The 27,909-nt window shown below is 39.7% G+C and overlaps 1 protein-coding gene across 9 annotated transcripts in view; it reads right to left on the bottom strand.

Annotated features, from left to right (window-relative positions):
* Positions 1 to 27,909, bottom strand: part of HIBCH (3-hydroxyisobutyryl-CoA hydrolase) — a 121,278-nt gene that overhangs the window by 78,542 nt on the left and 14,827 nt on the right. For 8 of the 9 annotated variants that reach the window (XM_070475865.1, XM_070475869.1, XM_070475868.1 and 5 more), the window contains 3 exons: positions 16,092 to 16,232; positions 14,230 to 14,314; positions 10,337 to 10,417 (listed from right to left, as the gene is read on the bottom strand). In XM_070475865.1, coding sequence (XP_070331966.1) covers positions 10,337 to 10,417; positions 14,230 to 14,314; positions 16,092 to 16,229 — 304 coding nt within the window. In that variant the 5' untranslated portion in view covers positions 16,230 to 16,232. The remainder of the gene's footprint in view (positions 1 to 10,336; positions 10,418 to 14,229; positions 14,315 to 16,091; positions 16,233 to 27,909) is intronic. The other variant, XM_070475863.1, reaches the window with a different exon arrangement.

The raw sequence follows: 27,909 nt of genomic DNA, 5'->3' as shown, positions 1-27,909 counted from the left end.
CTGCAATCACCATTTTCACTGATTTTGAAGCCCAAATAAATTAAGTCTGACACTGTTTCCAATGTTTCCCCATCTATTTCCCATGAACTGATGGGACCAGATGCCATGATTTTAGTTTTCTGAATGTTGAGTTTTACGCCAACTTTTTCACTCTCCTCTTTCACTTTCATCAAGAGGCTTTTTAGTTCCTCTTCACTTTCTGCCATAAGGGTGGTGTCATCTGCATATCTGAGGTTATTGATATTTCTCCCAGCAATCTTGACTCCAGCTTGTTTCTTCCAGCCCAGCGTTTCTCATGATGTACTCTGCATATAAGTTAAATAAGCAGGGTGACAATATACAGCCTTGATGTACTCCTTTTCCTATTTGGAACCAGTCTGTTGTTCTGTGTCCAGTTCTAACTGTTGCTTCCTGACCTGCATACAGATTTCTCAAGAGGCAGGTCAGGTGGTCTGGTATTCCCATCTCTTTCAGAATTTCCCACAGTTTGTTGTGATTCACACAGTCAAAGGCTTTGGCATAGTCAATAAAGTAGAAATAGATGTTTTTCTGGAACTCTCTTGCTTTTTTCAGTGATCCAGCGAATGTTGGCAATTTGATCTCTGGTTCCTCTGCCTTTTCTAAAACCAGCTTGAACATCTGGAAGTTTACAGTTCACGTATTGCTGAAGCCTGGCTTGGAGAATTTTAAGCATTACTTTACTAGCGTGTGAGATGAGTGCAATTGTGTGGTAGTTTGAGCATCTTTGGAATTGCCTTTCCTTGGGATTAGAATGAAAACTGACCTTTTCCCATCCTGTGGCCACTGCTGAGTTTTCTAAATTCGCTGGCATATTGAGTGCAGCACCTTCACAGCATCATGTTTCAGGATTTAAAATAGCTTAACTGGAATTTCATCACCTCCACTAGCTTTGTTCATAGTGATGCTTTCTAAGGTCCACCTGACTTCACATTCCAGGATGTCTGGCTCTAGGTGAGTGACCACACCACTGTAATTATCTGGGTCATGAAGGTCTTTTTCCTATAGTTCTTCTGTGTATTCTTGCCACCTCTTCTTAATATCTTCTGCTTCTGTTAGGTCCATACAATTTCTGTCCTTTATTGAGCACATTTTTGCATGAAATGTTCCCTTGGTATCTCTAATTTTCTTGAAGAGATCTCTAGTCTTTCCCATTCTGTTGTTTTCCTCTATTTCTTTGCATTGATCGCTAAGGAAGGCTTTCTTATCTCTCCTTGCTATTCTTTGGAACTTTGCATTCAGATGGGAATATCTCTCCTTTGCTTTTCACTTCTCTTCTTTTCACAGCTATTTGTAAGGCCTCCTCAGACAACCATTTTGCCTTTTTGCATTTCTTTTCCATAGGGATGGTCATGATCCCTGTCTCCTGTACAATGTCACGAACCTCCGTCCATAGTTCATCAGCCACTCTGTCTATCAGATCTAGTCCCTTAAAACTATTTCTCACTTCCACTGTACTGTCATAAGTCATGTGTTATCTAACACAGCTGTATTTTAAAGAACATAATTTGTTTTTTATGCGCCTAAAGAAGCATCTGGATATAAAGAGAAGCATGGACTGAGAAAAAGCAGGACTGAGAGTGAGAAGACCCAGATTTTAGCCTCTGCTTTGTCATTAACTGGCAGTTCAACAATATTCAATATATATGTTGGTATTAAATACTTACTGTTGTTGTTGTTGTTCAGTCGCTAAGTCGTGTCCAACTCTAGCAACCCCATGAACTGCAGCATACCAGACTTCCCTGTCCTTCACTCTCTCCCAGTTTGCTCAAACTCATGTACATTTCATGCTGTTACCTAACCATCTCTCCAGTGACAAAATGTGGTCCACTGAAGAAGGGAATGGCAAACCACTTCAGTCTTCTTGCCTTGAGAACCCCCAAAACAGTATGAAAAGGCAAAAATATATGACACTGGAAGATGAACTATGGACAAGAATCCCTTAAAAGATATGGAGTAGCCCTCACAGTCAACAAAAGAGACCAAAATTTAGTGCTTGGGTGCAATCTCAAAAATGACAGAATGATCTCTTGTTTCCAAGCCAAACCATTCAATATCACAGTAATCCAAATCTATGCCCCAATCACTAATGCTGAAGAAGCTGAAGCTGAACAGTTATATGAAGACCTACAAGACTTTCAAGAACTAACACCAAAAAATAGATGTCCTATTCATCATAGGGAACTGGAATGCAAAAGCAGGCAGTCAAGAGATACCTGGAGCAACAGGCAAGTTTGGCCTTGGAGTACAAAATGAAGCAGGGCAAAGGTTAACAGAGTTTTGCCAAGAGAACGCACTGATCATAGCAAACAGCCTCTTCCATACACAACAGACAGCTCTACATGTGGACATCACCAGACGGTCAATACCGAAATCAGATTGATTATATTCTTTGCAGCCAAGATGGAGAAGCTCTACACAGTCAGCAAAAACAAGACTGGGAGCTGACTGTGGCTCAGATCATAACCTCCTTATTGCAACATTCAGATTTAAATTGAAGAAAGTAGGAAAAACCACTAGGCCATTCAGGTATGACCTAAATCAAATCCCTTATGATTTTACAGTGGAAGCGACAAATAGACTCAAGGGATTAGATCGGATAGACAGAATGCCTGAAGAACTATGGAGAGAGGTTCATGACATTGTACAGGAGGCTGTGGTCAAAACCATCCCCAAGAAAAAGAAATGCAAAAAGGCAAAATGGTTGTCTGAGGAGGCCTTACAAATAGCTAAGAAAAGAAGAGAAGCAAAAGGCAAAGGAGAAAATGAAAGATATAGCCATTTGAATGCAGAGTTTCAAAGAATAGCAAGGAGAGATAAGAAAGCTCTCCTCGATCAATGCACAGAAATAGAAGAAAACAATAGAATGGTAAAGACTAGAGATCTCTTCAAGAAAATTACAGATGCCAAGGGAACATTTCACACAAAGACGGGCATAGTAAAAGACAGAAACGGTATGGACCAAACAGAAGCAGAAGATATTAAGAAGAGATGGCAAGAATACACAGAAGAACTATACAAAAAAGATCTTCATGACCCAGATAACCATGATGGTATCACCTAGAGCCAGACATCCTGGAGTGCGAGGTCAAGTGGGCCTTAGGAAGCATCACTATGAACAAAGTTAGTGGAGGTGATGGAATTCCAGTTGAGCTATTTCAACTCCTGAAAGATAATGCTGTTAAAGTGCTACACTCAATATGCCAGAAAACTTGGAAAACTCAGCAGTGGCCACAGGATGGGAAAAGGTCAGTTTTCATTCCAATCCCTAAGAAAGGCAACGCCAAAGAATGCTCAAACTAGCACTCAGTTGCACTCATCTCATACGCGAGCAAAATAATGCTCAAAATTCTCCAAGCTAAGCTTGGACAGTATGTGAACCAAGAACTTCCAGATGTTCAAGCTTGATAGAAAAGGCAGAGGAACCAGAGATCAAATTGCCAACATCTGCTGGATCATTGAAAAAGCAAGAGAGTTCCAGAAAAACATCTACTTCTGCCTCATTGACTTAAGCTAGAGCCTTTGACTGTGTGGATCACAACAAACTGGAAAATTCTTCAAAAGATGGGAGTACCAGACCACCTGACCTGCCTCCTGAGAAATCTGTATGCAGGTCAAGAAGCAACAGTTAGCACTGGACATGGAACAACAGACTGGTTCCAAATCAGGAAAGGAATATGTTAAGTCTGTATATTGTCACCCTGTTTATTTAACTTATATGCAGAGAACATCTATGAAATGCTGGGCTGGATGAAGCACAAGCTGGAATCAAGATGCCAGGAGAAATATCAATAACCTCAGATATGCAGATGACACCACCCTTATGGCAGAAAGCAAAAAGGAACTAAAGAGCCTTTTGATGAAAGTGAAAGAGGAGAGTGACAAAGCTGGCTTAAAACTCAACATCCGAAAAAATGAAAATCACAGCATCCAGTCCTATCACTTCATGGCAAATAGATGGGGAAACAATGGAAACAGTGACAGACTTTATTTTGGGGGCTCCAAAATCACTGCAGATGGTGACTACATCCATGAAATTAAAAGATGCTTGGTTCTTGGAAGAAAAGCTATGACCAACCTAGACAGCATACTAAAAAGCAGAGAAGTTACTTTGTCAACAAAGGTCCGTCTAGTCAAAGCTACAGTTTTCCAGTGGTCATGTATGGATGTGAGAGTTGGACCCCAAAGAAAGCTGAGCACTGAAGAACTGATGCTTTTGAACTGTGGTGTTAGAGAAGACTACTGAGAGTCCCTTGGACTGCAAAGAGATCCAACCAGTCCATCCTAAAGGAAATCAGTCCTGAATATTCATTGGAAGGACTGATGCTGAAGCTCCAATATTTTGGCCACCTGATGCAAAGAACCAACTCTTTGGAAAAGCCCCTGACACTGGGTAAAATGGAAGGCAGGAGAAGGGGACGACAGAGGATGTGATGGTTGGATGGCATCACCTACTCAACGGACATGAGTTTGAGCAAACTCTGGGAGTTGGTAATGGACAGGGAAGCCTGGCAAATTTCAGTCCATGGGGTCACAAAGAGTCAGACACGACTGAGTGACTGAACTGAACCATCTCATCCTCTGCACCCTCTTCTCCTTCTCTCAATCTTTCCCAGAATCAGGGTCTTTTCCAGTGAGTTGGCTCTTCACATCAGGTGGCCTAAGTATTGGAGCTTCAGCTTCAGCATCAGTCCTTCCAATGAACATTCAGGGTTCACTTCCTTTAGGATGGACTGGTTTGATCTCCTCCTGTCCAAGGGACTCTCATGAGTCTTCCAGCACCATAGTTCGAAAGCATCAATTCTTTAGCTCTCAGCCTTCTTTATGATCCAGCTCTCATATCCATACATGACTACTGGAAAACCCATAGCTTTGACTATGTTGGCCTTTGTTGGCAACGTGATGTCTCTACTTAAACTTATATACTGGCATTTCTATATGTGTACACATTTGTATACATATATACATATAAGCCATATGTATATATGCCTATCATACATGTGTATATCATGTATATGATACTTAAATATGTTTTCTCATCTGTTAAATGAGACTTGCCTCAGAAATCCCTTTCAGCTCAAAAATTCTGCAAACTGTTACTCCGCTCCTTTCCCTTTTTTGTTTTTCCTTCCTTTGAGAAAGGGAGTTACCCACAACATAAACACATCCATCACTGTACTTCTACTGCAGCTTGTTGCCAATCTAACTTCCTTACCAAAGACCAATATTAAACTTCAGTTTTGATCCATCTAGCAATTCTGTAAATATTCCCAACCTACTAAATGAGCCACCAAAGTACAATTCTGACTTCACATACACAAGCATGTCTACAGCCCTCAATTTTTAACTATAATTCCCTAGAAACAATGGAAACTAATGTCTCTATTGATTGGGGTGAAGATACATACAAATATACCATTTCAGCTACAGATGCATATATTTTAGTTATAAAGTATTAAAAGCTAACTGATGCAAGACACAAGGCCAAAATTTGTCAAATTCCTTAATGATTAAGATAGGTCATCATAATGGACAGAAATTATGTCTGGAAGGCTTTCTCTTGTATATTAATATTTTACCAAACTCTTCAAACTAGAGGTTTTCTCCCCTCTTTTATTTAGTATAGAACTGCACTAATATACCAGCCAACAGCCAAATGTAGTTAGATTAATTACAATTAAACAAAGGTAAAATTAGGCTTATTGATCACAAGTAGCCCCATTCCAAGTGCTTGTTAGTCACGTGTGACTGACTAGCAGTGGCCATATTACACAGCACAGAAGCAGAATATTTTCATCATTGCAGGAAATACTGTTGGACAGCACTGGCAGGAATTTTTAGAAGGAATAAAACATTCTAAGCGAGTCTGATCTATACAATTTTACAGATTATTAAAGAAATGAGAGTTCTCCACTAAAAGTGGCTCATTTAGTTAAATTGGGAAATAGCCCCCTTTGCTACTTCAAAGACATTGAAATTCTAGAAAAAAATTTTTTTTCAATGTACATCCAAGTTCAAAGCCAAACAAGGGAAATCCCCAAGTGCCAGAAACATACAAGAAACTCAAAGTTAATAGCCATGTGGAAGCTTCAGCCAAAGATTATAAGCAAAGGTATGTGCATCTGTTCTGAGTCAGGAACAAATTCTAGGCCACACAGAACATGCAATGAGCTGCCTACATAAAGCCTTACAGTAATAAGAGCCATGTGGTTTGTAAAACATAGCTAGGAAAACTCTATCTGCTGATACTGGGAGTCAGTAAGTTCCTGCCCAGGAGAGAAGAGAAAAAAGTCAGAAAAAGTGGATGCTCAAGTACTGGACCATTGCAACTGAACAAACAAAAGAAAGTACCCCAAACAACTTTGGAATAGAAATAATGTCTGTAACTTGGTGAAAGAGTGTCTACAAAAAGATTATACTAAAGAATAAAATTTTAAAAGCTTTCCCATGTACATCAGAAATAAGACAACACTACAATCATTCAGTATTATAACAGAGGTTCTAACCAAATATAACAAGAAAAGTCATAAATATAAGGACTGGAAAGAGATGGGGAAAAGTCATGTGCAGAGGGTAGAATTGCCTATACAGAAAAGCCAAGATAATCTACAGAAACATCTATAGAACTAACAATAAATTTCAGCAGGGTTGCTGGTTATAAAAACAAAATACTAAAATCAAAAGTATTTCTATATGCTCAAAATAGTCCATTAGGAAATGTAACAAGTAACAAAACATAAACTATTTAAGAGTAACACTTTAAAAAATATTTTTATCAGCAACATCTTTATAGAGAAAATTACAAAATGTGAAAGGACATGAAAGTCAATCTGAGGAAAATGTGCTAAAACTGGTTTATGGTGATGTCTGCATAAATTTACTAAACATCAAAATAATTTTAAGATCCATGTGGAAAATCAAGTCCAAGAGTAGCCAAGACAACCCTAAAAGAAAACAAGGGTAACTTGTAGTACCACACAGAGACGCATCTTTAAGCTATAATAATTTTGACACTATAGTTTCACCATAAGTACAAACAAACCAGTGAATAAAGTTTTCTGGAAACAGTTCTGATCACAAAGAAGAACTTGATATATGATAGAAGTATCATTAAAACCAGTGAGAAAGACAAGGCCTATTTAGTCAAAGACATTACACATCTAATTTTCTAAAAAGAAAATAAAAGATTATGTCACATGCAAAAAAATTCCAAGTACATTAAGGACTTACACTATAAAAAACAATTAAAAGAAGATATAAAAGAACATCTTAAACAGTCCCATATTATTGCTTTTTTTTTTTTTTAGTGCAAAAGAACACAAATCATAAAGGAAAAGAATGCATACACTTCATCTCAAACAAAAACTTGTATACATGAAAAGAGGAAGTAGCAGACTGAGAGAAGTGTGTTTATAACACACAAAATCTACCAAAGCAGAGAATTCAAAATACATAAAGACCTATAAAATCAATTAAGAAAAAGACAATCCATAAGAAAGAAAAACAAAGGATGAAACTGAAAATCTAGACAATTAACATAAAACACCTTCTGCCTCATGCACTTACTATGATACACAAATTAAAACCACAATAAGATATCAAGCATGCAAAGTTTAAAAACAAACAAATGATAGCAATGACATGCAGAAAAAAAGTCTTGTATTTTGGAGAGGAATATGGAAACATATTGAAGAGGTATAAACTATGATCCATCCATTTGGCTTCTGTTATTTCTAGAAACTTTTGCACCTGGGCACCAAGGATTTACATATAAGGATGTAACAATCTGTATTAATAAAAATTTTAAACAATCTAAAATATCCATTAATGTAAATAGGTAAGTAATACTGAGTAGCTGAATAATATAGAACAGTTACATTCCATGCTGTTAAAAAAACAACTTTTGGCATATGTAGTAAGAAAGTACTTATGAAAATTTCAAAAACACAAAGTAATACTACTTTTGTTCATAAATATGTAGCAAAAATATAAAGTATAGCCTAATCAGATGTGCTAAAAATTAATGGCAATGGTTCCTTCTGAGGAGGGATCAGGCTGCTTCTGGAGAAAGAAATGGCACTGAAGCGAGCAACGAAGCAGATTGGACAGTAATTTTAAAAGTTCATAGTCTTCTATTTAAATAAGTTTCAAAACATCAAACAAAAATAAAATATAGAGGTCTATTCATTCTGAGCTGGTGGGTATACAAGTATTCACTGTATCCACTGTAATTTAACATTTGAAACACATGCTAGATAAAAGTAACTACTACTTCACTTACAATGAAATCTGGAATGATGACTGTAAAGAAATTTCATCCCAGAGTTTCTCAGGAATTAGGAAATGATACTTCATTTTATAGAGAAAACTGGGACCCTACTTTTTTGTTTTCCAAGAAACCCAACCATGCGATCAGATTCCATGATTCCATGTTGATTGTAGGGCAAACAGTAGTTAAACCTGACTGTAGTCCAAAACAGGCTGCTCTGTCCATGGAATTCTCCAGGCAAGAATACTGAAGTGGGTAGACAGTCCCTTCTCCAGGGGATCTTCCCAAACTAGGGACAGAACCTGGGTCTCCTTCACGGCAGGCAGATTCTTCACCATCTGAGCCGTCAGGGTAGCCCATTTAATAATAAAGTGTGAATTGTCTGGAATGAGCAGTCAGACTTTGTCAGCAAAGTGCTGTCTCTGCTTTTTAATATGCTGTCTAGGTTGGTCATAGCTTTTCTTCCAAGGAGCAATGCTTGCTTCCAAGGAGCAAGCATTAAAAGACATTTCATGGCTAGAGTCATTATCTACAGTGATTTTGGAACCCCAAAAAATAAAGTCTGTCACTGTTTCCATTGTTTACTCATCTATTTGCCACGAAGTGATGGGACCTGATGCCAAGATCTTAGTTTTTTGAATGTTGAGTTTTAAGCCAGCTTTGTCACTCTGCTCTTTCACTTTCATCAAGAAGCCCTTTAGTTCCTTTTTCCTTTCTACCATAAGGGTGGTGTCATCTGCATATCTGAGGTTATTGATATTTCTCCCGGCAATCTTGATTCTAGCTTGTGCTTCATCCAGCCCAGCATTTCGCATGAGTTTCTCTGCATATAAGTTAAATAAGCAGGGTGACAATATACAGCCTTGATGTACTCCTTTCCCAATTTGGAACCAGTCTGTCGTTACATGTCCGGTTCTAACTGTTCCTTCCTGACCTGCATACAGATTTCTCAGAAGGCAGGTCAGGTGGTCTGGTATTCCCATCTCTTTCAGAATTTTCCACAGTTTGTTGTGATCTACACAGTCAAAGGCTCTGATGTAATCTTTAAAGCAGAAGTAGAGGCTTTTATGTAATTCTTTTGCTTTTTCAATAATCCAACAGATGTTGGCAATTTGATCTTTGGTTCCTCCGCCTTTTCTAAATCCAGCTTGAACATCTAGAAGTTTACAGTTCACATACTGTTGAAGCCTACCTTGGAGAATTTTGAGCATTACTTTACTAGTGTGTGAGATGAGTACATTTGTGCAGCAGTTTAAGCATTCTTTGGCATTGCCTGTCTTTGAGACTGGAATGAAAACTGACCTTTTCCAGTCGTGTGGCCACTGCTGAGTTTTCCAAATTTGCTGGCATATTGAGTGCAGCACTTTAACAGCATCATCTTTTAGGATCTGAAATAACTCATCTGGAATTCCATCACCTCCACTAGCTTTGTTCATGATTACTTTGCTAAGAAAGGCCCATCTAGTCAAAGTTATGGTTTTTCCAGTTATCATGTACAGATATGAGAGTTGGATCATAAAGAAAGCTGAGTGCCAAAGAATTGATGCTTTTGAACTGTGAAGTTGCAGAAGACTCTTGAGAGTCCCTTGGACTGCAAGGAGATCCAACCAGTCAATCCTAAAAGAAATCAACCCTGAATATTCACTGGAGGGACTGATACTGAAGCTGAGCCACCAATACTCTGACCACCTGATGCAAAGAACTGGCTCCATGGAAAAGACCTTGACGCTGGGAAAGATTGAAAGCAGGAGGAGAATGGGATGACATAGGATGACAGGGTTAGATGGCATCACCGACTCAATGGACATGAGTTTGAGCAAGTTCCAGGAGTTGGTGATGGACAGGGAAGCCTGGCGTGATGCAGTCTTCACGGTCACAAAGAATCGGACACGACTGAGCGGCTGAACTGAGCAGTCAGACTAACTGAGTTCATTTCTGTCACAAAGTATACAAAGACTAAATAAAGAGTGTTGACCACATTTTAATAACTCATTCTATGCAGCTTTTGTCTTTATTCCATTTTCAAAGCTCTCAGCAGAGCACACATACCAATGGCGTTGTTCAGAATATATTCGTCTCGGAAAAAAACACGAAGCATTTCCTGGTTTGTATTTCTAGCTTCTGAGACTGCTAAAATATGAGAAAAGAAAAAAAAAGGATTACAAATATAAAAAAGTGTTTTCCAGTCAATACAGTCAGATAAATTTAAAATACTGTGATAGAAAATACCAAGGGGAAAGTCTAGAATGGTTTCTTAAGCTTCTGAAGTCATCCATGCCACAGACGTATTATAGTCAGCTCCAAATCCATAGTCCAATGTCAGAACTTCAAGGCAAAAATTCTTATTTAGAACAACTTACAAGGTGTTATAAATTATAAGTTATATATTGGTACCAAATGCATAAAATTTTGACTATTTTCTATGGCACCTGAATAAACATTTGCTGGATACATGTTTTCTTTGGCAACATATCTCAACACAAATACATTATACAGGGAATTCCCTGGAAGTCCAGTGGTTAGGACCCCACACTTGCACTGCAAGGGGCACAGAGCCTGGTGGTGGAACTGAGATCCCACAAGCTATGAAACACGGCCAAAAAAAAAGAGTACATTATACGTGTACACACAAAGAAATAAATGCACACATAGAGTTCTGTATATTCTAACTAGTTAAATACTTCCTCCATATTCATTTCATGGAACATTTGTTGAGCATCTACTAGGTGCCATGTGCTATTTTCAGTGCTATTATAAGACAGCTGCCTGGAGTTCAGACTAGTAAAACAGACAATTGAAATATACTCCCTTTGCTATGCCCACTCTAAGGTTGGGATGCGATAGGAATGGAAGCAGAAGAGATATGATTAAAAGAAGGGTTTCCAGAAGAAAGACATCTGAGCCAAATGCAAACAATAGGTAAGGGTTTCCTAGAAAATGATGGCAGTGGGAACTTGGGGGCTCTGAGTAGACAAAGGAGTACCTACAAAGGCACACAGGCAAGAAAGAATAAAATCAAGAAATAAGTAAAGAAAAAGAAGTAGTTTTAAAAGACTAAAGGAGAATGGTAAAAGGTGAGGCTCGAGAGGTAAATGAGATAGTAATATTCTTATTATATTTTCATGGATATTAATAAATAAGGATGCTAAAATCAAATGGTTTCATTTCTGTTGCAATTTTCTATTATCCAGTGTTCACATCCACTACACTCTCACTAGAGTCAATGTCAAAACTGCCATCAAAACTCTCTTCCACATACTACCAAGTGCATATGCTTTTCCTGTCTTTAAGTCCTATGAAAATTACCTGCTGCTGCTGCTAAGTTGCTTCAGTCATGTCTGACTCTGTGTGACCCCATAGATGGCAGCCCACCAGGCTCCTCTGTTCCTGGGACCCTCCAGGCAAGAACACTGGAGTGGGTTGCCATTTCCTTCTCCAATGCATGCATGCATGCTAAGTCGCTTCAGTCATGTCTGACTCTCTGTGACCCTATGGACAGCAGCCCACCAGGCTCTTCTGTCCACAGGATTCTCTAGGCAAGAATACTGGAGTGGGTTGCCATTTTCTTCTCCATGAAAATTACCTACTAAAATATAAACTAAATATATATACATGTTTCTTCCTTTATGGGAAACAGCTACATAAAAATTGGTGACTATTAGATTTTTAGACAAACTTCAGAACTGATACAGCTTCCTTCAAAATGTTCCAACCAAATAGTGACTTCTTTTCCTGTTTTTTTGTTTTGTTTTGTTTTTTTAAATGATTGGGAACTCCCTGGTGGTTCAGTGATTAGGAGTCAGAGTTCACTGTCATGGCCCAGGTACAACCCCTGGTCAGAGAACTACCCACAGGCCATGCAGTGCAGCCAAATTAATTACTTACTTAATCATTAAAAGTGAAATTAAAAAGATAAAAATTTTTTAAAAGGTTTGATATTGAGCCTCATTCTGACGCTTTCACTGATAAAATCCCTAAAACTCTTACCTATTATCTTTTTTCATTTCTCACCAATTCTAAAAGAAAAGGAGTGCAAATTGTATTGCTGGTGAAATAAATCTCTTTTATCTCAGAAATCCTCTGAGGCTGCCTTCTAATCTTATCCTAATCAATTATTAACAGTTCCATATAAATTAAATGACATTTTAGTAATATCATTTAAAATTTTTTTTCAGAGTGCTCACTTACTGTCTTGGACTATAATGTTTAAAGAAACTACATTTCTTGGCATTGAAATCTGTTACTTAATACATGTAAATGAGAATAATTCTAGAATTTGTAAATGTATTCCAAACAGCAATATAAAGTTAAAACTCAGGGGCAAAAATAGAACATGCTAAAATCAACACTCTGCTCATTTGTAAACTGACAGGATCAAAGGCCCAACTCTAGAGCAGAAGTTAATTCAAGGCTGAAAAACAGTGTTTTAAAAATACTTCAGTTGTAGGCAAAACAATAAATTCAAAACCAATTCAGTTAACAAGTCAGTCTAGGACTTCTCTGATAGCTGAGACAGTAAAGAATCTGCTTACCATGTAGGAGAGACCTGGGTTCTCTCCCAGAGTCAGGAAGATCCCCTGGAGAAGGAAATGGCTACCCACTCCAGTATTCTTGCCTGGAGAATTCTACAGACAGAGGAGCCTGGTGGGCTACAGTCCATAGGATCACAAAGAGTCAGACATGACTGAGCAACTCACACTTTCACTATGCAAAGGACATCAGTTTGATCTCTGGTCTGGGATGATCCCATATGCGGTGGGACAACTAAGCCAGTGCGCCGTAACTACTGAGGCGGTGCTCCAGAGCGCAAGAACCACAGTTTCTGAGCCCATGTGCAGCAACTACTGAAGCCCGCATGCCCTAGCGCTCACGCTCTGCAGCAAGAGAAGCCACCGCCAGAAGCAGCCCCAGCACCACAACTGGAGCAGCCCCTGCTCACGGCAACTAGAGAAAGCCCACAGCAACAAAGACCCAGCACAGCCAAAGCTGAATTTTTTTAAAACAGACTAAGCAGCTGAAAATTTTAAAGTGAGGTTTTAAGATTTAGTTCCTTTAATAGATATTTGAAATTATGTCCTGAATCGAGCTTGTTTCTTTCTATTCCAAATGTAATGGTTTACATAAAATAATAAATTTGGTAAACAGAATAACCCTAACATCATCTTAACACAATACAAAAAAAAAAAAAAATCAAATATAAAAAACAAAACACTAAAAAAAAAAAAAAAACAATCCCAGGAGCCTACAGAATCAACATTTCTTCTCTCTTGTCTTTAATTGTTAAATGTGTACAGATTGACCTAAATAATTAGCAAGATAAAGAAAATTAACCTTTTTGTCTACCTCAACATGTGTATTTAAACATAAAAACATTGATAATATAAATAGAATAAATATTATAATTAAGCGCATCCTTGCTTTGGGATCATGAACAGTGGGAAAGCACAGAGTCATAGATATATATAAGAGTATGTTATATCTGGAGAATGGCAAGTACTCAACATAGCCAGATTGTCAGGCCTATGAGTGTTTAGGGAGAGGAAGCTGAGTTACAACCAGGAAGCATTTCTGGTAAACTGCCTCAAGAAAGGGCTTCCCAGGTGGCTCAGTGGTAAAGAATCTGCCTTTCAATGCAGGAGATGTGGGTTCAGTCCCTGGGTTGGGAAGATCCCCTGGAGGAGGGCACAGCGATCCAATCCAGTGTTCTTGCCTGGAGAATCCCATGGACAGAGGAGCCTGGTGAGCTACAGTCCACGGATCACAAAGAGTCAAACACGACTGAGCAACGGAGCACGCATGCATGCATGCCTATGATAAACTGAGCTGCTTAATCAGAGCCATTCAAAAATAAACAGTGAATTCAGAGACCAAAAATTAGACATTTTGTTCAAGATGATTCAGGGGAAATAAAGTATTTAGGTGAAAGGGAGAAATGTTTTTACCTCTGATATCACCTCCAGCACAGAAAGCCTTTTCACCAGCTCCCTTTATGATGATCAGGAAAGTTTCTGGATCTTGTTCCCACTTCTAGTCAAATGTAAAAGATGGTATAAGCATATTATAAACACAAACTCATGACCTGTGGCTGATTCACGTTGAGGTTTGACAGAAAACAAAAAATTCTGTAAAGCAATTATCCTTCAATAAAAAAAAATTTTTTAAATGAATGATATATATCCATATACACATAAACACATGTGTATATATAGACATATATGAATATATACAAAGCATAAGCTTTATAAAGCATATCCAGAATAATGGATTCTAATTTCATTTTTTTTTTCTGACATAAATTAGAGGCTATTCCAAAGTTGCTAAATGAGTACATTTTGTGATCCATATTTGATAATGACAATTTTGATACCAAGGTGAAAAAAAATATGGGCCTAATAATATGTTACATAAGCTTATAAATCTGATAAACAAATCAGCCCAGAGATTGCAGATAAACAGCAGTAATCTTTCTACTGTGGTGATAAAGGCTCTGTCCTACAGACAAATTTGTAAATAACAGAGTGGAAACACTTCTCCTGATCAAATCTGGAAGTGTTTTGGGGTTGGTAAGGACAGCTAATAAATAAGCAGGATGAAAGAATCAAGAGCCAATGAATACTGAAAAGGCTAGAACAATGGACTAAATAAAAAATTAGTTTACCAGAGTCAGAAGAATTAACCAGGGTTCCATGAATTCTACATTAGAGAATGAAAATATACAAGATAAAGAAGAGACGTACCTGGGAAGAGGTGGTTGTCCAACAGGTTAATGCAATACTGGATCACATTAATAGAAATATGATATTCTAACATGGAAGTTTCTACTTTTCTTCCACTTTAACCTGGAACACCTGATTTGTTCCTCTATATCACAGTTTAGTACATATTATAAGGTGGCCCAAACAGATAAAGAAGAATGGAAGAGACTCATCAAATGAAGAATTAACGAACTGGTGAGCAGGGGAGAACTCATCTTTAATCCCTATGTGGCCAAGTGTATCAGGTATACTATTTCACTTCATCTTTACAATAATTCTATGACTTACCATCCCTGTTTCACAGCTGAGGAAAATGGAACACAGAGAGAATAATATTCCCAATCTATACAGTTAATAAATATAAATTCAAAATTTCAAACCCAGGTAGTGTGACTAAGTCATGTTTTTCCACTACACCATGCAGTTTTCTTAGAATAGGAAAGCTTAAGGCCTTCTCCAAGAAAAGGCTGGACAAGCACTTCAAAAACTGTCATCTTCCCACCAAAAAAGCTGTCATGTAGAAGCAGACTATATGTGTATACTCATGACCCAAGAGGCAGAACCAATATTACTGGTCAAAAGGTTGGAAAAATGAAGAGCGGCAGAATGTAAGAAGAAACTTGTGTGTGCTTAGTCACTCAGTCATCTCTCTTTGTGACCCCATGGACTGTAGCCCACCAGGCTCCTCTGTCCATGGGGATGCTCCAGGCAAGAATACTGGAGTGGGTTGCCATGCCCTCCTCCAGGGAATCTTCCCAGCCCAGGGATAAAACCCAGGTCTCCCACACTGCAGGCAGATTCTTCACTGTCTGAGCCACCAGAATTGGAGCCATGTAAGTGGAAGAGAATGTCTTGTGCAGCAATGAACTCTCGTCACTAGGGGTGTGCCAGAACAATCACTAAGGCAAGAACGGAGGACTCCAGAAACACTGCGGCTTGGGCACTGCGCCCAGACACACAAGTGATTCGGTGCAAGAAAACACTAGGAAAGTTCTATAAAGACACACTTTCAAAAGGATCCATATGACTGCTTGAAGAAAATGACAAACCTTTAGCTGTGCGTAAACCTGCTGAACCATATTAAGAGTCAGTGTATTCAGAAACCTTGGTCTGTTTAGTGTTATCACTCCTGCACAGCCTTTTCTTTCCAACAGGACTTCTGCTGCTGCATCTGTGCGCTGAGACATTTTCTGTGTAAACAAAAGAAGAACTTTAGGATAAAATTTATTAAGCTTGTGTCACACGTCAACATCAAAACACACATTAAATGCAAATCTTTTTTTTAAATGCAAATCTTTTACACAACGTTAAGAGCAGCTAATCAAACGGACAACTTGGTACATCTGACAAAGTGTCCTAAAATTATTTACACAGTGTAGATAAGCAGTTCCAAAGCAAACGACATATACCTCTTAAATCTCTTAATTTTTATTTGAGTAAACTTAGTGAATTGATTAGAACCCAGTCCTACAATTTCTTAGACTATGAAATACTCTTAACCCTTTTTACTGTATACCAAGCAATATGTTAGGTACTTGGAAATCAAAGATGAATATAGAGGGCAAGTAATTCTGACTATAGTAGCTAACAACAACTTGGAAAAAAGAAAAAACAATGATATTTGAGCTGGACCTTGATGTACCCTAAGAAAAAAAAGAGGTGAAAATCCTGGAGAGTAGCACATGCTAACACATGAACAATGATTATCTGGAAATATTAAGTTGTTAAACAGGGGTGGAATAAAGGCTGACTGAAAAAATGACAGGAAAGTAGGCAGAAAAAGTGCTTTAAGGCCAGATAATAAAATGAGATTACAAGATCATATACAGAAGCAGTAAAAAACATGCCTATACAGAAGGTCGGAGGGCCTCACCCAGGCTTCCCAGGCAGTTCAGTGGTAAAGAATCCATCTGCCAACACAGGAGATTCGGGTTCGATCCCTGGATTGGGACAATCCCCTGGAGGAGGAAATGGCAACCCACTCCAGTATTCTTGCCTGGGAGATCCCATGGACAGAGGGGCCTGGTGGGCTATATATAGTCCATGGGGTCATAAAGAGTCAGGCACGACCGAGCGACTAAACAAGAAGGGCCTCACACACCACGCTGAGTGAGGCAAGTGGTACATTCTGGGGTGGCGCATTTTGCTCCCCTTCAATACTCACTGGTTCTGCTTCCTTGATTAAACCCTTACTTGGACAAAAAAACAGATGACAGACCAAAAGAGTTGCAGTTTTCAGATACCTACGTCATTCTAAATTTTAAAGTAATACAGATAAAAGTTTTCCTATTTTACAACATGCTACATACAAGTATTAATAAATTTTCATCTCTCCACACTAAATTTCTTTTTTACTTAAACCAAGTCAGACTTGTCAGTCCAAAAAAGAAAAGTTTCACTGAACAACAACATAAATTACCACCTAATATCAGAGACAATCTTAAGACTACTATTTGGTTTTAGCTCAGAGATGCTGAGACTGAAAAGATGCACTTTCTGACCTTCTAACAAGAAAAAAGGGGGAAAGAGACTGCAAATTAATGGCTTTTGATGAACTCAATCAGATACAGGAGGTCAGAGGGCAAACAGTCCCATAATAAAGTCTGGAGAGAGAGGTGTCTTCAGGGAGGTGTGCTGCTGCCAAGTTGCTCCAGTCGTGGCCGACTCTGTGCAACCCCACAGACGGCAGCCCACCAGGCTCCGCCGTTCCTGGGATTCTCCAGGCAAGAACACTGGAGTGGGTTGCCATTTCCTTCTCCAATGCATGGAAGTGAGAAGTGAAAGTGAAGTCACTCAGTCATGTGTGACTCTTCGCAACCCCATGAACTGCAGCCCACCAGGCTCCTCGGTTCATGGGAGTTTCCAGGCAAGAACACTGGAGTGGGTTGCCATTTCCTTCTCCAATGCATGGAAGTGAGAAGTGAAAGTGAAGTCGCTCAGTCGTGTCTGACTATTCGCAACCCCATGAACTGCAGCCCACCAGGCTCCTAGGTCCATGGGAGTTTCCAGGCAAGAGTACTGGAGTGGGGTGCCACTGCCTTCTCCGTCAAGGAGGTGTAGGACCAGTATATTTGCTTACCTCAGGCAGAAGCCCTAAGGAAGATTAACTAGAATATTTAATGACATGCTAGAGGTCAAGTCACCAACTCAAGGGACATGAGTTTGAGCAAGCTCCAGGAGCTGGTGATGGACAGGGAACCCTGGAATGCTGCAGTCCATGGGGTTGCAAAGAGTTGGATACGACTGAGCAATTGAACTGAACTGAGAGGTCAAGTGTGGGCAAATTGATAGTATGAAGTTCCTGGGGGGTTGGCGGGGGGGAGTGGTCACATTCATGGGGGAGCTCCTACTCTTGCTGGCTCTTCCTCCTGGAAACCAATCAGGTTCTCCCAGGGAAGACTGGAGAAAGCTCCCCCGTGTGGGGGTGGCTAGGGGAGGGAAACATCAGGCACAGCGAAATCCTTTCCCCTCATCTTCCAAACAGAGCAAAAGGCTAACTCTGCAGGGGAGAGAGGAAGGCTTCAAAACCAGGTTCTAGGGGAGCGCTTCCACAGTGGGGAAATAGGATAGAGGTTTACAATATAAGAACCTTAATCCCAAGGGAGAAGCGTTGCAAAACCACAGCCTACTGATCTTAGTGTTTACCACCCAGAGTTGGAGAAAAGGAACAGGAGTCAAAGGAAAAATGGGGGAAAGGCAACCCATCCCCAGAAAAGGGACAGGAGCACTTATAAGGACCACACCCTTGGTCTGTGACTCACAGTGCCTTCCAAACATTAAGGATTAATGGGCTACAACATTAAAAGCGTGATGCACAAAAGAATATACTGATAAAAAGATACTTCACAAAGTACTGGAGTTTCAGCTTCAGCATCAGTCCTTCCAATGAATATTCAGGACTGACTTCCTTTAAGATGGACTGGCTGGACCTCCTTGCTGTCCAAGGGACTCTAAAGAGTCTTCTCCAACTTCACAGTTCAAAAGCATCAATTCTTCGGTGCTCAGCTTTCTTTATAGTCCAACTCTCACATCCATACATGACTTCTGGAAAAACCATACCTTTGACTAGATGGACCTTTGTTGGCAAAGTAATGTCTCTGCTTTAATATGCTGCTAGGTTGGTCATAGCTTTTCTTCCAAGGAGCGAGTGTCTTTTAATTTCATGGATGCAATCATTATCTGCACTGATTTTGAAGCCCAGAAAACTAGTCTGTCACTGTTTCCACTTTTTCCCCATCTATTTGCCATGAAGTGATGGGACAAGATGCCATGGTCTTAGTTTTTTGAATGTTGAGTTTTAAGCCAGCTTTTTCACTCTCCTCTTCACTTTCATCAAGAGGCTCTTTAGTTCCTCTTCACTTTCTGCCATAAGGGTGGTGTCATCTGCATCTCTGAGATTGTTGATATTTCTCCTAGCAATCTTGATTCCAGCTTGTGCTTCATCCAGCCCAGAATTTTCCATGATTTACCCTGTATATAAGTTAAATAAGCAGGGTGACAATATACAGTCTTGATGTACTCCTTTCCCAATTTGGAACCAGTCTGTTCCATGGGGACTGGAACCCCATGTCCAGTTCTAACTGTTGCTTCTTGACTTGCATACAGGTTTCTCAGGAGGCAGGTCAGGTGGTCTGGTATTCCCATCTCTTTCAGAATTTTCCACAGTTTGTTATGATCCACACAGTCAAAGGCTTTGGCATAGTCAATAAAGCAAAGGAGATGTTTTTCTGGAATTCTCTTGCATTTTCAATTATCCAGCGGATGTTGGCAATTTGACCGCTGGTTCCTCTGCCTTTTCTAAATCTAGCTTGAATATCTGGAAGTTCATGGTTAACATACTGCTGAAGACTACCTTGGAGAATTTTGAGCATTACTTTACTAGCATGTGAAATGAGTACAACTGTGTGGTAGTTTGAACATTCTTTGGCATTGCCTTTCTTTGGGACTGGAATGAAAACTGACCTTTTCCAGTCCTGTGGCCCCTGCTGGGTTTTCCAAATTTGCTGGCATATTGAGTGCAGCACTTTCACAGCATCATCTTTTAGGATTTGAAAGCACTAACTGGAATTCCATACCTCCACGAGCTTTGTTTGTAGTGATGCTTTCTAAGGCCCACTTGACTTCGCATTCCAGGATGTCTGGCTCTAGGTGAGTGATCACACCATCATGGTTGTCTGAGTCATTAAGATCTTTTTTGTATAGTTCTTCTGTGTATTCTTGCCACCTCTTTGTAATATTTTCTGCTTCTATTAGGTCCATACCATTCCTGGGAAAGACTAGAGATCTCTTCAAGAAAATTAGAGATACCAAGGGAATATTTCTTGCAAAGCTGGTTAGGGAACTAGATACTAAATGCTGCAACTAAGAGTTCACAAGCTGCAACTAAAAATCTGGCATGCCACAATGAACATCAAAGATCCTGTGTACCACAACTAAGACCCCATGCAGCCAAATAAAAATGGAATAAATATTTTTTTAAAAAATCAGTGGGAGAGATGAGATGATCTCACCCACAGAAGAATTTAAATAATTTATGGAAATCCCTCTTCCAGAAGGTGAAGTGTAGTTCCCCTCACCCTGAACTTACTGACATGCTTCCAAAACACAGAGTAGAAAAGGGAAAAAAATGGTAACTTCAGAGAGCAGTGAAAGTCGCTCAGTTGTGTCCGACTCTTTGTGATCCCATGGACTATACAGTCCATGGAATTCTCCAGGCTAGAACTGGAGGGGGTAGCCTTTCCCTTCTCCAGAGGATCTTCCCAACCCAGGGATCAAACCCAGGTCTTCCACATTGCAGGCGGATTCTTTACCAGCTGAGCTACTGACAAATCCCCACCTTAACTACATGATAACGGTCAGCATCACCAGCTGTCATGAGGATGTCCTGTACTCCCTGAGGCATATGTCAAAACCCTCACATAGTCCCTGATATGTGATGAGAAAGGGGTTTTCCTTGTAACATTCTTTCCAAAAACTTTTAACTGCAGTCTAATTACTAAAAAACAAACAGAAACAACAGATGCAAGCCGAGATTAGAGACTATTCTACAGGCGACCTGACAGTGCTCCTCCTAGCTGCCGTGGTCATGAAAAATAAGGAAAGACATAAAGTACACAAACTGGAAGACTAAGAAAACACGACAAAGAAAAGCCAGGTGATATCCTGGACTGGATTCTGGAAAAGAAAATTAACGGAAAAACTTGTGACATCTAAACAAAGTCCAAAATTAATACTAATACTCATATTGCAATGTTCTTAATTTTGACAAGGGTAACACGGTAACTATATTCCTTTGCTAGGGCTGTTGTAACAAAACCCCACAGACCAAGTCTAGGGAAATGTATTGTGTGGAGACTGGAAGGCTGAGATCAAGGGGTCAGCAGGACCAAACCTCCTCTGAAGTCACTAGGGAAGGACCTGTTCTAGGCCTCTCTCCTAGCTTCTGATAATTCCCCGGCTTGTCACAGCATAACTCAACATTCACACAGCACTCTCCTCCGTGTATCTCCAAATTTTCCCTTTCTATACGGAGAAGTGGAGGACAGAGGAGCCTGGGGTGCTGCAGTCCATGGGGTCGCAGAGTCGGACATGACTTAGCAATGGAACAACAACGAGGACAACGTGAGGACAAGTGATCCTGCTTTACTGCAGTACTTCCCCTCCGGTGTGACCTCATGTTAACTAATTGCATCTGCAGTGACCTGACTGGCTGTTTAGAGAAGCCACCCACCGCAGGTTCTGAGGTTTCCCTGCACGTTACTGCTGTGTATGTCATATATACAAGGGCCTGACTGCTCTGCTCCTGGGTCATTTTTCAGATTTGTATTTGCTGTGAGAAACTTTGAAGAAAAGGTAAAGTGTCCCTCTGGGACAGACAGTAGCTTGCTTACAGGATGCTACAGACTGGCAGGTTCCCCCAAATTCAGTACCACCACCTTGTAATGCAACTCACTGCATATGAACTCATTCATTTGGGCTTTTTCCCACCCCGTGGGGCTTGGGGAGCAAGGGGAACCATAACTAACCTGATGCTCAATGCTGCTCGTTTGGTTACTAATAATGATGTTCTCTATCTCTAACTCAAGAGTTTCATATCTTTTCCCAGCATCCATGGAACGCTAACAGGCTAACTACTAGTTACCAGACTATAACCTATCCCAAACTCTGTTATCTAGCCAGCTTTGCTTGCCCCAGCCCGATCAAAGACTCCTCTTTCCCTTCAAAAGTAACTGCCTTGGTTTTTATGATAAACACAAAATATACATCCATAAACGTCATCTGTTCATTTTTTAAAAGTGGGTGTATCTTTTGAGTCTTAAAATCTCAGGTTCAGCCTCCATTCCTTTGTTTTCTCTACAGTTTGTTGCAGGGGAGGGAGAAGAGCATTTAACCTATAATATTTCTTAGTATGCATTTTGCCAATTGCACACTCATGCTACCCACTTATTTTTAACAGTTGTTCATTCTTTTTTTTTTTTTCCATTTATTTTTATTACTTGGAGGCTAATTACTTTACAACATTGCAGTGGTTTTTGTCATACATTGAAATGAATTAGCCATGGGTTTACATGTATTCCCCATCCCGGTCCCCCCTCCCACCTCCCTCTCCACCCCATCCCTCTGGGTCTTCCCAGTGCACCAGGCCCGAGCACTTGTCTCATGCATCCAACCTGGGCTGGTGATCTGTTTCACCCTAGATATACATGTTTCGATGCTATTCTCTTGAAACATCCCACCCTCACCTTCTCCCACAGAGTCCACAAGTCTGTTCTATACATCTGAGTCTCTTTTTCTTTTTTTGCATATAGGGTTATGGTTACCATCTTTCTAAATTCCATATATATGTGTTAGTATACTGTAATGGTCTTTATCTTTCTGGCTTACTTCGCTCTGTATAATGGGCTCCAGTTTCACCCATCTCATTAGAACTGATTCAAATGAATTCTTTTTAATGGCTGAGTAATATTCCATGGTGTATATGTACCACAGCTTCCTCATCCATTCGTCTGCTGATGGGCATCTAGGTTGCTTCCATGTCCTGGCTATTATAAACAGTCTGGGATGAACATTGGGGTGCACGTGTCTCTTTCAGATCTGGTTTCCTCAGTGTGTATGCCTAGAAGTGGTATTGCTGGGTCATATGGCAGATCTATTTCCAGCTTTTTAAGGAATCTCCACACTGTTTTCCATAGTGGCTGTACTAATTTGCATTCCCACCAACAGTGTAAGAGGGTTTCCTTTTCTCCACACCCTCTCCAGCATTTATTGCTTGTAGACTTTTGGATAGCAGCCATCCTGACTGGTGTGTAATGGTACCTCATTGTGGTTTTGATTTGCATTTCTCTGATAATGAGTGATGTTGAGCATCTTTTCATGTGTTTTTTTGCCATCCGTATGTCTTCCTTGGAGAAATGTCTGTTTAGTTCTTTGGCCCATTTTTTGATTGGGTCATTTGTTTTTCTGGAATTGAGCTGCAGGAGTTGCTTGTATATTTTTGAGATTAATCCTTTGTCTGTTGCTTCATTTGCTATTATTTTCTCCCAATCTGAGGGCTGTCTTTTCACCTTGCTTATAGTTTCCTTTGTTGTGCAAAAGCTTTTAAGTTTCATTAGGTCCCATTTGTATATTTTTGCTTTTGTTTCTAAAATTCTGGGATGTGGGTCATAGAGGATCCTGCTGTGATTTATGTCAGAGAGTGTTTTGCCTATGTTCTCCTCTAGGAGTTTTATAGTTTCTGGTCTTACATTTAGATCTTTAATCCATTTTGAGTTTATTTTTGTGTATGGTGTTAGAAAGTGTTCTAGTTTCATTCTTTTACAGGTGGTTGACCAGTTTTCCCAGCACCACTTGTTAAAGAGGTTGTCTTTTTTCCACTGTATATCCTTGCCTCCTTTGTTGAAGATAAGGTGACCATAGGTTCGTGGATTTATCTCTGGGCTTTCTATTCTGTTCCATTGATCTATATTTCTGTCTTTGTGCCAGTACCATACTGTCTTGATGACTGTGGCTTTGTAGTATAGTCTGAAGTCAGGCAGGTTGATTCCTCCAGTTCCATTCTTCTTTCTCAAGGTTACTTTGGCTATTCGAGGTTTTTTGTATTTCCATACAAATTGTGAAATTATTTCTTCTAGTTCTGTGAAAAATACCGTTGGTAGTTTGATAGGGATTGCATTGAATCTATAGATTGCTTTGGGTAGTATAGCCATTTTGACTATATTGATTCTTCCAATCCATGAACACGGTATATTTCTCCATCTGTTTGTGTCCTCTTTGATTTCTTTCATCAGTGTTTTATAGTTTTCTATGTATAGGTCTTTTGTTTCTTTAGGTAGATATACTCCTAAGTATTTTATTCTTTTTGTTGCAATGGTGAATGGTATCGTTTCCTTAATTTCTCTTTCTGTTTTCTCATTGTTAGTGTATAGGAATGCAAGAGATTTCTGTGTGTTAATTTTATATCCTGCAACTTTACTGTATTCATTGATTAGCTCAAGTAATTTTCTGGTAGAGTCTTTAGGGTTTTCTATGTAGAGGATCATGTCATCTGCAAACAGAGAGAGTTTCACTTCTTCTTTTCCTATCTGTATTCCTTTTACTTCTTTTTCTGCCCTGATTGCTGTGGCCAACACTTCCAAAACTATGTTGAATAGTAGTGGTGAGAGTGGGCACCCTTGTCTTGTTCCTGATTTCAGGGGAAATGCTTTCAATTTTTCACCATTGAGGGTGATGCTTGCTGTGGGTTTGTCATATATAGCTTTTATTATGTTGAGGTATGTTCCTTCCAGTTGTTCATTCTTGATATTGATTTAGTCAGTCCCCTACTGATCAGCACTGTGCCTAATTTTTTACTGTTGCTATTACAGTGATGTAGGAATATCTTTAAGCATGGACTTTCCAGCACTTAGGTGAAGTATTTCTGCAGGACATTTACACAGGGTCAAACTTCAAACAAAGAATATTACAAAATCTTCTGTTAAAAGCCACTAGAATGTTAAAATTAATAAAGGATCCTTTTTACTATCTGAAAAGTTCATGGCCTTCTTAAAACCTGAAAACAACTATTGGTGCATTAATCAAAAACATTCATGCAAAAAGGAGGAAGGGGAAAAGATGAAGTCCTCAGTATTAGTGTCTTTTATGTATATGTTAATTCTGCAGAAAAAAAAGCTCTTTTCCAAAAATATCATTAACTTTTAGTTAAAACCTAGAAAAGGTTTCCTATGAAGAGAAATTTCTCATACTAGAAAAGATTACAGAGAACGAGAGTCAGAAATGAAATTCACATACAACCCAGATCTCGGGGTGGGGAATTTCGTTTCTGACTCTCGTTCTCTGTAATCAAGTCTTTCCACATTTGACTCCGGGTAAATTCTCTAGACCCACAGCACTCCTTACCAAGGATACAGAGAAAGCCCTGAGTGTAATCTCCACTCTCCTATCTCACAGTTCTTTGCACAGGAATAAATATATTGTGTAACAGAAAGAAAACAGATTTTGGAGTCAGATGACCTCAAACATTAGTTTTGCCACTCACAAATATACACCCTCAGACAAGTTCATCTCAGAACCTCAATTTCTGCGTTTGTAATAGAAATCACCTTAAGATAGAGAAGAGAATCATCCCTTAGTGTTACTATGTAAACTCCCACCACTTCCCATCTCTACCCTCTTGAAACCCTAACCACGCTTCAAGGCTCAGATCAAAATAAATGGTTTTTTACAATACATTATTAGTACATATTTATACCTCTTTCAATAGATTATTCATTTCCAAAGTCAGGAATTGTCTCTTTCATAATAACGTTCTTAACTGCTTACAAAGCAAACATTTAATGTATGTCTTTTCAAAAGGCATAGATTATAAATTGGTTGATACTGATTCTAGATCATCTGGACATACAGAATACAAAAATGATTGCTGTCATGAAAGTGATATATGCAGTATCAATTCACGCAGTCCAACCAGCATGACTTCATACTAAAAAGAATTACTTTCTGAAAGAAAAAGTTTTTTCCATGTCCAGGTCAAACTTATGTGGAAAAAAAATGAGCTTCTGCATTTTAAATTAAATCCTGTATATGAGTTTTAAATATAACATTATGAACATTCATTCAGCCTATGAATATAAATAAGACCTCATTAATAGGTCCCACGAGCTTGCATGAGCTCAACAAACTCCATCTGCAGAGATGCAGAACCTTGACCTCCTTTCCATTCAGTTCAGTTGCTCAGTCGTGTCTGACTCTTTGCGACCCCATGGACTGCAGCATGTCAGACTTCCCTGTCCATCAGCAACTCCTGGGGCTTGCTCAAACTCATGTCCATCGAGCCAGTGATGCCATCCAATCATCTCATCCTCTGTCATCCCCTGCTCCTCCTGCCTTCAATCTTTCCCAGCATCATGGTCTTTTCAAATGAGTTAATTCTTCGCATCAGGTGGCCAAAGTATTGGAGTTTCAGCATCAGTCCTTCCAATGTATATTCAGGACTGATTTCCTTTAGGATTGACTGGTTTGATCTTGCAGAAGAGTCTCCTCCAACACCACAGTTCAAAAGAATCAATTCTTCAGTGCTCAGCTTTCTTTATGGTCCAACTCTCACACCCATACATGGCTACTGGAAAAACCATAGCTTTGACTAGACGGACCTCTGTCAGCAAAGTAATGTCTCTGCTTTGCTGTCTAGGTTGGTCATAGCTTTTCTTCCAAGGAGCAAGCGTCTTTTAATTTCATGGCTGCAGTCACCATCTGCAGTGATTCTGGAGCCTAAGAAAATAAAGTCTGTGACTGTTTCCATTGTTTCCCCATCTATTTGCCAGGAAGTGATGGGACCGGATGCCATGGTCTTTGTTTTTTGAGTGTTGAGTTTTAAGCCAGCTTTTTCACTCTCCTCTTTCACTTTCACTAAAGAGGCTCTTTAGTTCTTCTTCACTTTCTGCTGTAAGTGTAGTGTCATCTTCATCTCAAGTTATTAACATTTCTTCTGGCAATCTTGATTCGTTTGTGCTCCATCCAGCCCAGCATTCCGCATGATGTACTCTGCATATTTAAATAAGCAGGGTGACAATATACAGCCTTGATGTACTCCTTTCCCAATTTGGAACCAGTCTGTTGTTCCATGTCCAGTTCTAACTGTTGCTTCTTGAACTGCGTACAGATTTCTCAGGAGGCAGGTAAGGTCCATATAATATTTCTGAAGGGTCAAAAGGAATGTCACACTATTAACACGAGTCAGTTCTATCCATTTCTCATAACTCTGCCTAAAGTTCTGCCATCAATGATATATTTCCATCATTCCACTATGAAGTCAAAAGGGTGCTCAGCCGAGGTCATGAGAAGGGTCACAGAAGGACTTCCTGGGATACAGCTTCCCTATTTCTGTGTGCGTATGTGCTCAGTCACGTGAACTGTGCGACTCCATGGGCAACAGCCTACGAGACTCCTCTGTCCACGTGATTTTCCAGGCAAGAGTGGTGCCATTTCCTTCTCCAGGGGATCTTCCCGACCCAGGGATCAAACTCATGTCTCTGGCAGGCAGATTCTTTACCACTGTGCCACCTGGGAAGCTCCTCTCTCCCCAGATCTGAGGACATGTAAAAACCATCACTGGTACCTAGAACCATTCAGCCCTCAGGCCTTGATGAGAGTCCAGTTTACATTCCTTTGCTCAGAGTGGTTTATACCCTAGGTCACACAATCCCAAGATGCGGGGAGCCGGCCTGCTCAAGGCCCAAAAAGGCCCTGGGAAAGCCTTGAAAGAGGCCATTTCCTGTCCCGCCACCCCATGATAAAGTAGTAAAACATTTGCTGGGTCTCCTTTGTTCTTCCTTGAGAAAAACATAGTAGTGACCTTCACTTAGTAGTTTA

Source organism: Odocoileus virginianus, chromosome 13 (assembly GCF_023699985.2).
Source record: "Odocoileus virginianus isolate 20LAN1187 ecotype Illinois chromosome 13, Ovbor_1.2, whole genome shotgun sequence".
In the NCBI taxonomy this organism is placed as follows: domain Eukaryota; kingdom Metazoa; phylum Chordata; class Mammalia; order Artiodactyla; family Cervidae; genus Odocoileus; species Odocoileus virginianus.
The sequence above is the reverse complement of the archived record's forward strand: the minus strand, read 5'-3'. Positions and strand labels throughout refer to the sequence as shown.